At 30.6% G+C, this 14,926-nt stretch overlaps 1 protein-coding gene across 4 annotated transcripts; it reads left to right on the forward strand.

Annotated features, from left to right (window-relative positions):
- Positions 1–1,007: 1,007 nt before the first annotated feature.
- LOC107940234 (uncharacterized) lies at positions 1,008–3,767 on the forward strand. Of its 4 annotated transcripts, none has more exons than XR_001695396.2 (4): positions 1,008–2,026; positions 2,127–2,322; positions 2,479–3,381; positions 3,460–3,767. XR_001695396.2 is itself a non-coding variant. In XM_016873678.2 (3 exons), exons 1-3 carry the CDS (start codon positions 1,592–1,594, stop codon positions 3,060–3,062), a joined length of 1,215 nt encoding a protein of 404 aa, XP_016729167.1. In that variant the 5' UTR covers positions 1,008–1,591; the 3' UTR covers positions 3,063–3,767. The 4 variants fall into 4 exon arrangements, 2 of the variants coding, with proteins under 2 accessions (XP_016729167.1, XP_016729169.1); XR_005916979.1 differs by having other exon boundaries at positions 1,009–2,026; positions 2,130–2,322; XM_016873678.2 differs by having other exon boundaries at positions 2,479–3,767.
- Positions 3,768–14,926: the final 11,159 nt, after the last annotated feature.

The raw sequence follows: 14,926 nt of genomic DNA on the forward strand, positions 1-14,926 counted from the left end.
AATATTTCAAAAAACATATAACTTTATAAAAATTTAAAAAACGATTGTGGGCTGCCATATTTAAAATTTTAATAATTTAGTCAATATTTTTATTAAAATAAAAAATTTAATTTTTTTTGAAAAGTTGATAATTAAATTCAACTCTTTTTAAAAAGTTAAAGATCAAATTTAACTCAAAATAAGAAAAGGAACCAAATTGAAAAAAATTTAAATGTTAAGGACTAATTTTTTATTATGCCATTTTCTTTTGAAAGGGATGTCCGAATAATTAACCCTTACATTTATAAGGTATGTGTATTAATTGAATAATTTCGAGTATATATCGGATATATCCCGTATCCTTCATGTATATTAAATTAATATATTTTTTTCATTTTTCGTATTCTTGCCGTAAAAAAAATGTAGCCATCAGATAAGGGTTAAAATGACATATTTATCCTCCCTTACACTTCACCTTTTTCGATAATTTTACCATACTTCTACTGAAATGATTAAGCTACCCATATCCCCCATCACTTTTTCCTAGTTCTGACAGTCAGTGGGGTCCACACAGGGGTATTTTAGTCAAAGAGCTAACTACAGTATTGATTATTCTAACCTGTCAAATTTTTTACTTCCCAAGTCAGTAAAAGAGCATCTGATCTTTGGGGGTTTCAAGGTAGGTGAAAAGGCTAAATAACCATTTTGTCGTGTAGTCAGTTCCGTTTGTAGAAAAGGCGTATTTTCGTCATTTACTTAGGAAATTATTGTTCTACCGAACCTGCCCACGCGACGATCATGAAGCCGTTTCAGTAACCTCCGCATGACGATAGGGGTAATAAAGAAAGGGGCAAAAAATGAGATTTCACAATGGGGGGGCAACATGCAGTCACGCTCCTTTACGTGGCATCGTGTAATCCCTCCTCAACTCAACCGATTACATTTTCATCCACGTCGGATTCCGGCGTGGCAATTAGTTCCACGTCAGCAGTCCCTCTATCACCCCTTTAATAATGCCCGGACCACTTCTCCCTGCTCATCATCCTTCGAATTCACCCCCCCCCAAAAAAGCAAAAGAACACTCTTCGTTTTCATTTTTCTCGGTTATCTTTTCCTTGTTATCGTCGCCGGCGGTTGTTCGCCGGAGAAACGAAGCGGTTTACCGGAGGGAATGATGGAGTTAGTGGCCAGTGATGATGTTCGCGTGAATTTCAAAGGCAATAACGTTACGTTCTCGTCCCGTCGCGTATTTCGGGAACTTTAACCGTATCTGATAAAAGGAAAAACCCTTAAGCAAAAGGGACTTTACTTAGCAGAGTTTTGAAGTTATTCCATACTTTTGTCTGGCAAATTAATAGTATTTAATAATCAAGCTTAAGAGTCTCGAGTCTTGGTAAACTGCATTGAATTTTGGCCCTTCCAAAAGAAAAATTATATATTATTGCGAATTTCTGTGTCGATTGCGTTTGCTGATCTCATTACGAAGCGATATGTTTTCCAGTTATCAAAGCGAAGAATCAGCGTTAGTTTGAAAAGAAGCTACTGCGGTTAAGGGTGGAAGCGATTGTTTTTTTTTTTTTTTTGGTTTTTTATTTTGGAAAAGCTGAGAAATATGCCTTTCCCAATGAAGATCCAACCGATCGATTTCAACACGGAGGAGGTGGCGCCTCCGCGGTTGGAAACAGTGAAGCCGGTGATGAAATCGCGGTTCAAGCGGCTGTTTGAGCGGCAGTTCCCTAGCGTTTTGAGGAATTCCGCGGCGGATAAGGTCGCTGCTCCTGCTGCCGTCGCCGCCGCCGATGAGCTGCCTTTTAACAAGGAATGCACCGGGGAGTTCGAACCGAGCTCCGTTTGCTTGGCGAAGATGGTCCAGAATTTCATCGAAGAGACCAACGAGAAGCAACAATCCGGTGCTGTCAGGTGTAGCCGGAACCGCTGCAACTGCTTCAATCGTAACTGCAACGAAGGCTCGGAAGACGAAATGGATGGTTTCAGCTTCGGTGACTCCAATCTCACTTCTTCTGGGGAATCACCTGAAATTCTAAAGGTACAACAAAATTTACTTTCCTTAAGTTCTCTTCAAATTGCATTTTGTTCCACGATTTTAGTTTTTTTTTAATTGATTTTTCCCTTTTTCTATTATGAAGCAGAGTTTGGTTTCTTGTGCTAGTGTGAATGAAAGGAATTTGTTGGCGGATACAGCAAAGATTGTGGAGAATAACAAGATCTGTAAACGCAAAGATGATTTTTGCAGGAAAATTGTTACTGATGGATTATTAGCCCTTGGATATGATGCTTCTATCTGCAAATCTCATTGGGAAAAATCCCCCTCTTATCCCGCTGGTGATTTTCTCTCTCCCATTTTTACTAAAAATATATCTCTCTTATAGCTCTGTTTTGCTTGAAGAACGGAAGATTTGTTTCTATTCCTCTGTTATGATATATGAATTGAATTTTAATAATTAGGGGTATAATTATAGTTTTATTTGTAACGAACAGGGGAATATGAATATATTGATGTGATAATTGAAGGGGAACGATTGCTGATCGACATTGATTTCAGATCAGAATTCGAAATCGCCCGATCAACAAAAGCTTACAAATCAATCCTCCAAATGCTTCCCTTCATCTTTGTAGGCAAAACTGATCGTCTTCAGAAGATAATTGCTATTGTTTCCGAGGCTGTAACGCAAAGCCTAAAGAAGAAGGGAATGCACGTCCCTCCATGGCGAAAAGCTGAGTATGTCAAGGCCAAATGGCTCTCTCCTCATAACCGAACCACGCCTTCTCCTTCGCCCACTGTTACACCCACACCCTCAATTGAAACACCCAAAGAAGTTGAATTAGAAACCAAAGCTAAAGAGAAAACCCAACCTGAATTGAACCCCGAAATGAAAAACTCAGTTGAAGATTCTGAGTTGGGGGAATCCATATTTGCTTTCTCTGATAGCTCTGAAGAAGGGAAGGAAGAGGAGAAAGAAGCATGGAAGCTACCTGAGATAAAACCCAAGAATTCACTTATTGGGGTTAAGCTAGTGACTGGTTTGGCTTCAGTAATAGAAGATGAACCAATAAAATTTTGACTTTTTTTTAATTTTCCCTTCTTTTTTTGCACCCTTTTGGGTTATTAGAGAATCAAATACTATGGTACATGACTTACCTGTTTGAATCCCCTTCTGTTTTTTTTTATGTAAGGGTTGATCTGATAATATGAAATAAAATTTTTATAAAAACAGTAGTTAAAAGTTTAAACATTAGAGTTCAAAAATCTTCTGTAAAATCTTCGAGGAAGCATTGGAAATTCATATATTCTTCTTGGGGTTCTTTTTCTTTTTTTTTAAATTTGATTTTTGCAGTGACCTTGTGGAATCAATTCAAAGCATGGCATAGAAGAGGAAAATGGTAAATTCCCCATTATCTTTCTTTCATTTTTCTTAAAAAACTCTCAGCTTTAATCTTTGTTAATGTTCTTCTTAAAAGGAATGGAACTGAATTTTATGCTGATGGAAACAGGCTCGTGCAGTCTCGAACACAGTGAGGTCAGGTCTAAAACTTAATAATTTTTTAATTTTTTTACTTGAAAGACTTTCACCTGATGCTCTGCTGTGTCTTCTTCTTCATCCATATTTTTATTAATGTCATTAAAGAATCTATTTTGTTTTTGGATTGAATAGTTCTCTAGGTTCAGTGTGTGGCCTGAAAACCTCTGTTTTATTTTATTTTTTACTACTTTAAGCTCTGTTTGTTACCCACAGTTTTGGTTTTGATTGATGGACTTCAAAAATATATCCCAATTTTCCTTATTATGTTTTTGTTTAGTTATTGAGATGGACCACCAGATGTCAATTCTTTAGTATTTTGATAACTAAGCATAAACAAAAAAAGATATTCTAATTGCAATTTTAGCCTAATTTATCTCACCCCTAATCTTATGTTATTTGTAGGTAAATTTAAATTTCCTTGTGAATGACGTTTTTGTCCATCTAGTAGTTGGCATATTTATATATTTTGATTCTGATGTGTACACATGGTCAGTGCCCAGTGGTAGTGTTTTCCTTTTTCTTTTTTATCTGTCCCCCAAATTAAGGAAAATGTAAAACAACAAAATAATCTTCTCTTGAAATTTTTTTTTTGAAAAAAGGTATAATATAATAATTTCACAAAAGTACTAAATTATGACTCAAATTTTTAACTTTGAAACATTTTAATTGATTTTGCAAAATAAATACCGTCTGAAAAATTGATACCAACGTTAAATGCTATCCTGCTGAGCGTATTTCCATGGATCAAACTATAAGTGCATGTTAGATTACAATTTGATTCATATATTTTAGGCTTAGGCTTAATTTTTTTTTATTTTTAGAAAAAGACATCATTAAGCGATTATAATAGATAAATCATAATTAAGAGGAATTAGACGTGTAACGATATTTTTTCAACAAGCTTATAATCGAAATTGGTGGTGCTCTAAATAAATGTATCAAAGAACTTCCTAAATCAACATATTTGGTCATGTGATCTGCAACACTATTAAGATTTCTTGGGACATGTCAGATATGAACCTCCTATTTTCGGCACAGTACCTGATGTGGTAGTCGTAACCCTACTAAATTACAACTGGTTCCTCTACTAGATAAAAGTAATTTAATTAATAATGCATTATCACACTCAATTTTAACTTTTTTAAACCCTTTATTCCAAGCTAAAAATAATCCTTCATTATAATATAGGGACCAAAAGTGCAAACACATGAACATGTGGGTTTTCTTTTTAACGGGATGAAAGTAAAATGAAGGGTGAAGTGAATAAAAAATAGTAAAAGAATCAGAAGTGAAGGTAAAAATAGGTATAAAAGCCTATTATTTAAATACGCTGACAAAATAATCAGATTGGCATGAAATTAATCAAAACGAATATAATAATATGTTAATGTTTTCCTCGGAGACTTATCTTTTCGTCTTTTAAGAGTTTGAGACGTGGGTTTATGGTGTTTCAGAACTGAACCCCATTTGTTCAGAATGGTCCAGCGTGAAGGGAAAAGATAAAAAAAAACAGAAGAATCTAAGGAACTACACAAGGTTGGCAGTTGTGGAACATTTAGAATAGTTGAAGCTTGGGATAATTCTGGAACATAAAAAAAGGAAAGAGGGAGTTGTTCTGTTGTTGTTAGGAAAATGTCTTTTACTTGCAATACAATCAAAATTATAAACAAACTGTCGGTTGGGGAATGTCAGCGAATTGCTCAACCTTCCTTCCTGCACTTTCATCACCGTAAAATTCAAATTCACGATAAGGTTAAAATAAAAATAAAAATAAAAATAAAAATAATCTAATTAATTGATTAAAAATTAAAATAACATTAATTATTCAAGGTATTAAGAATTTAATTATTATATGAAAAGGGGGAGAGGGAGATGGTTAATAATTTTTGGGATAAATCTCAAATTTAATGTATAATTGTATACGTAAACTTTAATTTGGTGCAATTATACACATGAAATTCTATTTGTGCTTTAAATATATACTTGAAATTTTAATTTTGATTTAATCATGCACGTTTAAAGAAATAAATACATCATTTTATTTTTATGTTGGATAAATATAATTATTTATGTATGCAATATATAAATATAAATTGATGTTATATCAATAATAACGTTAATAATTTATAAGAATTTGATCAAATCAAAATTTCTTATATAAAATTTCATAAAATCAAAGTCCATGTATATAATTGCACATTAAACCATAGTTCATGTATAGTTTTGAAATTTATCCCATAATTTTTTAATTATTATATGGCATGGAAATGATATGTATTAAAAATAAATGTTAAAAAAACAAGTTATTAATTTAACAGCCACATCAATCAACTGTTAAGTATTTAACGATTTTAGAGTTATAAAAAAATAAAAAGGTCAGGCAGGTGATTATTCTATAACCTTTCAAAATTAAGTGACTTAATAAAAAAGTTTCTAATAGTTGGATGACCATTGATACAATTTACCCTAAAAATTAACTTAATTAAGCGTTGATTAAGATTGATTTTTAAAATAAAAATAGAATTATACTGTAATAACAAGCACCGAAGCTTGTCGTTTCTGTGCCACGTACTGACGTAAAAGAGGGTCCACATCGTATTATTGGGAATTGGATTAGATAAAATTTAAAAGGACTTGTTTTTAATAATTAGTCATCAAAAGCCGTTTGATTATTTTTTATATTTGTATTTTAAAGCTCCAACCACCATGATTGCTTTTGTGAAATTTTAATGCCAATTTTCAATATCTTCAAAATTCGGCGGGGTCTCATTGTCTCGTCCACTTCACTATACTCCTATTTTTAATTTAATTTTCTAATCCTATTTAAATCGAGAATCGAATAGAAAGCTATTGAATAGGTTGATCCATAAATTAGTACGAACCAATTTTATCAAACAAAAAATTGGTTGAATTGGGCAATTTAACATAAACATCTTTTCTAATTTTTAATGATTTATTTAATCAAATTGGAGGAACTGATTAAATTGGTGAACGAATTTGACCATCAATCCAATTTTGAAAAACTCCTAACTTAATAAATTCCTTGAGTTTAAAAAAATTTAGTTGGATAATATTTGTTTTCTTAAATTATGGATATACATTTTTAACCTATTATTTCTCTTTAATTCCTTTTTAAATTATGTTATATGAAATTTGAGATGTGATTTAACAACTTTAGTAATATAAGATTTTAATTGATAAAATTTCAATAATTTAAAATATAATTAATATATTTTGAAATTAAAAAATTAATTTAAAACGAGGTGAAAGTTTTCCTTTTAAGTATCATTTTTCTTCGTGTGCTTTAAAAATTTTCAATATCCAATAGTTATATTCACGACTAAATTTATAATCGAGTTAGATCAAACTATTAAATAAAAGGTAAATTCTTTTAAATCTACTATTTCTATCCTTATGTATAAAATTTGAACGTAAAATTTAATTTACATTATATCTAATTTCTGATTATTTGAATCAATTACAGATAAATAATTTTATATAATGAAGCATGCACTTAAAAATTTTACAAATATAAATATGAACCAAAAAGAGGAAATAAAAAATGAAATATTCCATCACTTTATAGAATTTATCAATTTTTTTGACTTATCCTCAAATTCACACCGTCAGCCGGCACGTTTTTATCCTTTGCGTAGCTTATAAAAAGCTACCGGTTTTGTAGTGCACTAAAAAACAATGTTTGCAAAAAAAATCGGTTTAATTGGTTAGATTATTAATTTTAATTTAATTCGATTTAATAATATTTTTAAAAAAATAAAGGAATTATACCTGAAATTATTAAATTATTAGTAAATTCAGAGAACTTTTCTAGTAATAAAATGTTATTCATCATGAATTTATAGATTTTGTGAAATATAATTTTTTAATTCATTGTTAATTAAAAATTAGTTATTTTTAATGAGCTTTCTAAAATTATGTTTTAATAGAGAAAATCATAATAAATAAGACGCTTTAAAAAATTCGATACCTTTTTAAGTAATGTTTTGAGTTCGAATTTTGTGAATAGAAAAAAAAATATAATATTAAAATAAATTTATTCAAATTGACTAAATTCAAGAGCACAATATTACGACAAGATAAAAGACAGTATTAGGGGGTGAAGTCAAAAAATTACTTTAAGGTGGAGAGGTCAAAATATAATTATACCATTATACTGATATATAATTTTATAAAAAATTAAGAGGTTAAATGATAAATCTATCGTTTTTTTTGGAGCCAATGCCACTTCTTGTTCTCTTTGCCATTGTCCTTAATCGACCCATTCTCGTTTGTATAAAATTGAATTAGTTTGTATAAATTTTAATAATTTTGTGAGGTTAATATTTTAACAAATTAACTATTATACTTCATATTCTACTTATATGGATCGGGTTTGTCAATTTTGAAATAAATTGAAATTTTCTAACTAATTAATTTATATAAAATACTTTCAATCATTGAATAATTATTAATATAATTTGTGTTTTTATTGATTTAATAGTCATAAAATTAATTCGAAATTCAATCACGAGATGTGATATGGTAGTTGCTCACATCATCCCTTAATCATCCCCACTATGAGAGTGAAGCATATTTTATGATTTTAGTTTTTTTGAATTTATGTGCATGCTGAGGTAAAATTATTTTAACAAATTTAATGATCGTGTTAGTAGAATAATCGCTACTACGGATGATAGATACTTTGATTTTGAAAAAAAAATCCCGAACTTTTATGTGCCTGCTAAATCAAAATATATTAATAAATTTAAGTATGACTTAGTTAGTGTGTTGCCTCTTTAGGCTATTCTTTTATATAATCAAGAGTAAAAGTCAGTGTTGGCCTTTTTTTTTACAGAAAAAGTCAACAATTTTGTCCCTCTTTGATTCCCTTCACAACATAACAATTTTCTTTTACTTTGGTAAAGTTTTGAAATTTACTTTATATAAAAAAAACAATTGAAAATTACTCCCTAAAATTCTTCCCTCTATGTAGAATTAATTACAAAATAACTTAAAATTAAGGTCTAATTATTCTCTAGTTATTGTAATTTTTGGGATTTTAATATTAGGCTTTTTATTTTTAATTTCAAAATTTTAGTTTCTCTATTTATTTTATTTAAGAAATAATATTTAGTTAATAACACATTTAATTGATTTTTATTAAATTTAAATATAATTTATAATTTTGATTTTAAATTTTAAATCCAATTTAAAAATGCCAGATATTCAACTTTATCATAAATTCATTAACAATGTTATTAATATAAATAGATAAACTAAATTTCTACCATAATTAAACTTAAAATTAATTAAACAGAGTGTTACCATATAAATATTTAACAAAAAAAACTATATTTTCATTTAAAAGCATTAAATTTAGGGCAAAATGCTAATAGAAGTCTTTTTTTTTTAATTACTGAAATAGGCTCGGTAAAAAATTAATTACCGGAATGGTCTAATTCCACGAAAACGCGACCACATCAGCGCGTTGTCAGGTGATAAAGCAAGAAAATGCTTCCTCAAAGAAGCGCTTTGCCCACGTGGACACAAAGCTCGCTTCCTTGAGGGCGCGTTTTTCCTATGTCGCTACAGTACCAACGGTCAAAAAAATAGCCGTTGGTACCCCCCAACGGTAAAAAAAAAACTATAAACCCCCCTTTTATTTTTTTTACACTTAAATCATGTCTCTCAAATTCTCTCATACTTCTCTCCAATATTCTCTCATATTTCTCTCAAATTCCTCTAAAATTCCTCTTAAAACTCTCTTTAATTTTTTTTTTAAAACTATAATTTTATTTTTTTAATTTTTTTTAAATCATAAAAATTTGTTCGTGTTAGCAATGGGTTAAATTTAATTTTTAAATATTATTTAAGATTTTTTTATTTATGCAATTTTAAATTATTTTTATTTTATTATTTCTTATAAAAATCTGTAGATCGGATATTGTAATGCAATATTCGTAATATTCATGGTCCTCCATCACTGTTGATAGAGAATTACCTACGGGAAGTAGGTTTTTGGCATGTGGTGATGGTAGACCAGGGATGCAAGTTAGACCCGAAACTCATTAGTGCATTGATAGAGAGGTAGAGACCCGAGACGCACACATTTCATCTTCCATGTGGAGAGTGTGCTATCACGTTGGAAGACGTAAATTTGCAATTGGGATTGCCGGTGGACGGGTAAGCAGTCACCGAGTCTATTCAATCTGGTGATTAGGGAGCGGTATGCTATGAGCTTTTGGGCGCTATTTCGGATAATATTAACAGAGGTCGGATCGAGATGGGCTGGTTACTAGACACATTCCCGGAGCCGGATGATTATTCTACCAAACTAGAAAGAATCCGATATACTGGGGCATACATTCTTGAGATAATTGGAGGTTATCTGATGCCGGACTTGTCACGGAACCTTGTACATCTAAGATGGCTGCTGAAACTCGTTGATTTTAGAGCAGCTGGTGAATTTAGTCGGGGGTCTGCCGTGTTGGCAACATTGTACCGGGAGATGTGCGGGGCGACACGACCGAATAAAGCGAAAATCGGAGTTTGTCTGTCATTATTGCAGTCATGGGCACAGTTTCGCTTTTTATTTTTACGTCCTCAAATGGACCACCCATATACATTCCCACTCATAACGAGGTAAATTTTATATTAGATTTTACAATTATTACGTAGATTTAAAATATAATCGTATGCTAAAAATTTATTTAATTAGGTGAAACTATTCGACAAGTTATGTTCGATTACCTACCTCTCTTGAAGATATACGGCTTCTATTAGACCAACGGTCGGAAGCACAAGTAAGTATTAAATAAAATAGATATACATAATGATATAGTCGATTAGTATTTAGTATTATGTGTATAACTAATATTTCCATCATATTCATATAGTTTCAATGGACACAATACGAGGATCCGTCAATTCGGGCAGTAATTCCGAATGAATACTTTCAAAATCCGAACGCTTGGCATGTGAAAGTCCTATCGGTCAACTTTGCGATAGTGGAGATGCACCAATCAGACAAAGAATTATGATAATTCAGATTTCGACAACCGATTCAAGTGACACCTAAGGTGTTGGATGATCATCATAGAATCGACTTACGGCAATTGCATTGGTCGAGATTCTGGTCACACTATATCCAAATATGGGAAGATAAGTATGATTATATACCTACTCGGGAACCGATCATCGTTTCAGAGTTAGCATGCATGCCGGAATACATGTCATGGTTTAGGATCCATGGCAAGTCGTATTCACTATAAGAAGAGGAGAGGCAGCGGCAATTGCGTGCCCAAAGGGACCGACGTGGCTCATTAAATCCAAGAAGAATGGACGACGACACAGGCCCATCAACAGCGCCCACACAATCACCAGGCCCAGCAACAGCATAGACATAGTCACCCGACCCAACACTTCAACCGACGACATCCACAGCACAACCTTTTCAGATGATACCAGGTGCATATCCTAGCCCTTTTATGTATCCTAACTCTTATATGTTTCCTTTTTCTAGTCCTATGGCAGGTTGGAGTCCATGGCCTGGTTCATCTCCATTTTCGATTACGCCGAGTGGAACGCCGATCTATATGCCACCGTCGCACGAGGGATCGCACGAGGGGCCGTCGAGGAGCTCTTCTTTTTACCAATCCCCGTCAACTTATGGGTTTCAAACACCTTCGCTATCGATGATGCAAACACCTCCACAGTCACTATTTTATCAAGGTGGGTCATCCTCCTAACACCGACAACCAGATCCCCTACCGGAGGAACCAGAATCCCCCTCGGAGCAGCCACAACCCCCGCTGGAAGCTGGACAAAAAATGAATCCAGCGCGTAACCGTCGACAACCGCCATGTGGCACTGAATCTGGCGGGCACAGAGATTGATTTTTATTTTAATATATTTGTACAAACATTTTGAATATTGATGCCTATTACATGTAATAAAATAGAATTTTTTTATATTATTTCATGTAATAAAATAAAAAATTACTTTTATAGTTTTAATAAAATAGAAATTCTTTTAAATAAGACAATATTTTGAATATTTCTATATTATTTCATTTTATAAAATAAAACGTTGTTTTGAATAAAGTAATTGTAATTTACTTTAATATTTTTAATAAAATAGAAATTCTTTTAAATAAGGCAATATTTTGAATATTTCTATATTATTTCATATAAATAATACAATATAGTTTTTTACAATAACGTTCAACTATTGTGATTTGGATATGATCTACTTGTATGGCCTGGGTTCCTACACCATCTGCACAACTTCTGTTGATTGGCTGTTTCTCAGATATCCATATTGTTACGTATTCTAGTGGAGCAAAGTCGACCCTTTGGTTTGTGACGCAATTCTCTATCTATTCACTCATCTTCAATTTCTATCATTCTTAGCCTATCTAAATTTTTTGCTGTAACTTATGCAATCTGAGAAAAAAATTTGGCTCATTTATAGCCTCAGGCCAAATAGGAACTACGGTAGCAAAAGAGCGTCACGTGGGAGCTTATTTCAGTACTTTTGCTGACAAAGCATCTTGCTTAAAGCGTTTTTGGCACTATTTGCTCAGAAACGTCTTCTCGAAATTATTGTTTCAGGAACTATTGTAGCAAAAGAGCATCCACGTGGGAGCTTCTTTCAGAACTTTTGCTGACAATGCACCCTGCTTAAAGCGTTTTTGTCACTATTTGCTCAGAAATGTCTTCTCAAAATTATTTTTTCAGTAACTACTGTAGCAAAAAAGCGTCCACGTGGGAGCTTTTTTAAATTAACAAATAATTTAATTAAGTAACCCTAAACCCTTAAACCTTAATTTATTTGAGTTTTTCCTTAAAACCCCTAAACCCTAATCTAATTTTTTTTTTAAAATTTATAATTAATTTACTCAAGTAACCCTAAGCCCTAATTTATTTAATTTTTTCTTAAAAACCCTTAACACTAAACCCTAATCTAATTTTTTAAAATTTATAATTAATTTACTCAAGTAACCCTAAACTCTAATTTAATTAATTTTTTCCTTAAAACCATAAACACGAAACCCTAATCTAATTTTGAAATTTTTATAATTAATTTAATTAAGAAACCCTAATCCCTTATTTATTTAATTTTTTCTTTAAAATCCAAAATCCAAAACCCTAACCCTAACGCAGAGACACAGGGAAAACGCTTCCTTGTGGAATTTTTTTCCTGCTTTGTCACCTGACAACGCGCTGACGTGGATGCGTTTTCGGGGAAATAGGCTCATTCCGGTAATTAATTTTTTACTTGGCCCATTTTAGTAATTTTAAAAAAAGGACTGTTATTGGTATTTTGCCCTTAAATTTATATGTACCAAAGTGAATTTTTTAACATGATGAAAAATAAGTAATTTATAGTTTAATATACATGAGAGAGATTCACTTATACAGTTGTAAAAATATTTTAGTTTTACTTCCTTTTGTATTTTTTTGTACGATTAATATTTTAGCAATTCAGCCGTTACATTTTATATTTCTTTCATATAGATAATGCATGTCAAATTTGACGTAAATTGAAAATTTTTAATTATTTATGTTATATAAAAAAACTTTTAACTGTTCAGTAAATATTAATAATTTAATATTTTAGATTAATATAATAGATATATCAAATTGATTCAAAAATTTATATAAAAAACAAATATAATTATATTGATAAATTTAATAATTAAATTATTAAAATATTAATCATATAAAAATATGGAAAGGTGTGAAATTACTTTATTTTTAAACATATATATTCATGTTTTTATCATGTGTGTCGGTTTTTTTTTTTTCTTTTTGAGTTTCGATGGTTAGGACCAGATTTTATTTATTTATTTATATTTGTATAAAATTGAGTGATTAGAAAGCAGCCAGCAATTAGACTTTTCAGTTACGTCACCACGTTTTCCAAACATTTCTATACATGTGATTCATAACAAAGTTACAACGTATCTCTTATTTTCAAGAAAAAGAAAAAAGTTACTACTTATCTTATTCATCACATGTTAATATTATTCGGCGTTTTTTGAACTACAGAAACTCAACAACCAAATTAAAATAATGACTCGGTTTTTCACCAAAAAATTTTAAAAAATAATGACTCGGTTTCTTTTTTTATCAATTTAATTTTTAATTAAAATTGATTATTAATGTTTTAAAAATAGTTAAATCATTTTTCAACGAAAATGTTGATTAAAATATTATTTTTTAAAATAATATTAGTGTGACAATCGATGTAACCATTCACGTATATTTCATATTAATAATAAATAATTTAAAAATCATAAAAATATTAAAAATTTAAAAGCATATAAAAATTTTATAAAATAAAAAAAACATAAAATGCACATTGATAGTCACATTAACTGTTATGTTTAAAAGTTTACTATTTTAATTAATTTTTTCACTAAAAAATAGTTCATTTTTTTTAAAAAAGTTAATAGTTAAATTCAAAATTTTATAAAGTTGAACACTAAATTTAATTTTTTTTTAAATAAAAACCAAATTGACATTAAAGAATAAAATTATTATTATGTCTTTATTTAAAGGCAAAGCGTATAAACATCTGTTTACTATGTTCATTATCCCTCTAAATACAAGTGACCTGCTTAATCCATTTGACATTAAGATAGACCTCATCCCTTCAATTAACCCTATTTGAGCTAAATTGTAAAATTTAAAGTTACGGTATAAGTGAGATAAAAATGCACATAAACTACTGAATTTGATAAAAAAAATTAATTTAATTTGATAATTGGCAAGCCAAGCTTCAGCTCAAGTTATTAGTCAAGCTAAATTCAGACTTATTAATATTTTATTCTATCAGCTTGCAAGCTTTATCCAACTTTTAGTATTTTTTTACATTACTAAATTACATTATTACTCTTAATATATATTATTAACTTCAAACTTAATTATCTAATCAAACATAAGCTCGAGTATAAAAATTGGTAAACAAACTTAATCTTAAATAAATTGATTATATCTCAAGCAAGCTCAAACTTAAAAATTGATGCTCAATCAATATCAAATCACATTTGAGCACCGAATTTCTAGTCAAGTTCAAGCTTGACAATATTCTAACTTGGCTTGGCTTAATTACGCCGGTAATCAAAGTTAATTGTTGATGAACATTTAACTGCATGATTTCATGTAATGGTTAAAGCCTAAAAGATTGCACCCATGGGTGTTTCTAAGCATGGACAATTGCTGTCAAAAATCGAGCAGCCATTCTCAATGGTACACCTTTTTAACAGCCAGATTTGGCTCCTTGAGCACCACATGTGAAGTTCATACGAATTTCATGCAGAATTATTTACCGTTTCTAAGTTTTTTTTTTAACTAAATGAACCTGATATGCAGTCAATGTTATATGATGACAGATAATGA

This window comes from Gossypium hirsutum, chromosome D08 (genome assembly GCF_007990345.1).
Source record: "Gossypium hirsutum isolate 1008001.06 chromosome D08, Gossypium_hirsutum_v2.1, whole genome shotgun sequence".
Classification (NCBI taxonomy): Eukaryota; Viridiplantae; Streptophyta; class Magnoliopsida; order Malvales; family Malvaceae; genus Gossypium; species Gossypium hirsutum.

What these genes read in the sequence shown, in the direction of transcription:
- LOC107940234 (XM_016873678.2), top strand. Translation starts at nt 1,592, where the DNA reads ATGCCTTTCCCAATGAAGATCCAACCGATCGATTTCAACACGGAGGAG. An exon ending in AATCACCTGAAATTCTAAAG is followed by an intron (nt 2,027 to 2,126) that starts GTACAACAAAAT and finishes TCTATTATGAAG; the next exon opens with CAGAGTTTGGTTTCTTGTGC. An exon ending in ATCCCCCTCTTATCCCGCTG is followed by an intron (nt 2,323 to 2,478) that starts GTGATTTTCTCT and finishes TGTAACGAACAG; the next exon opens with GGGAATATGAATATATTGAT.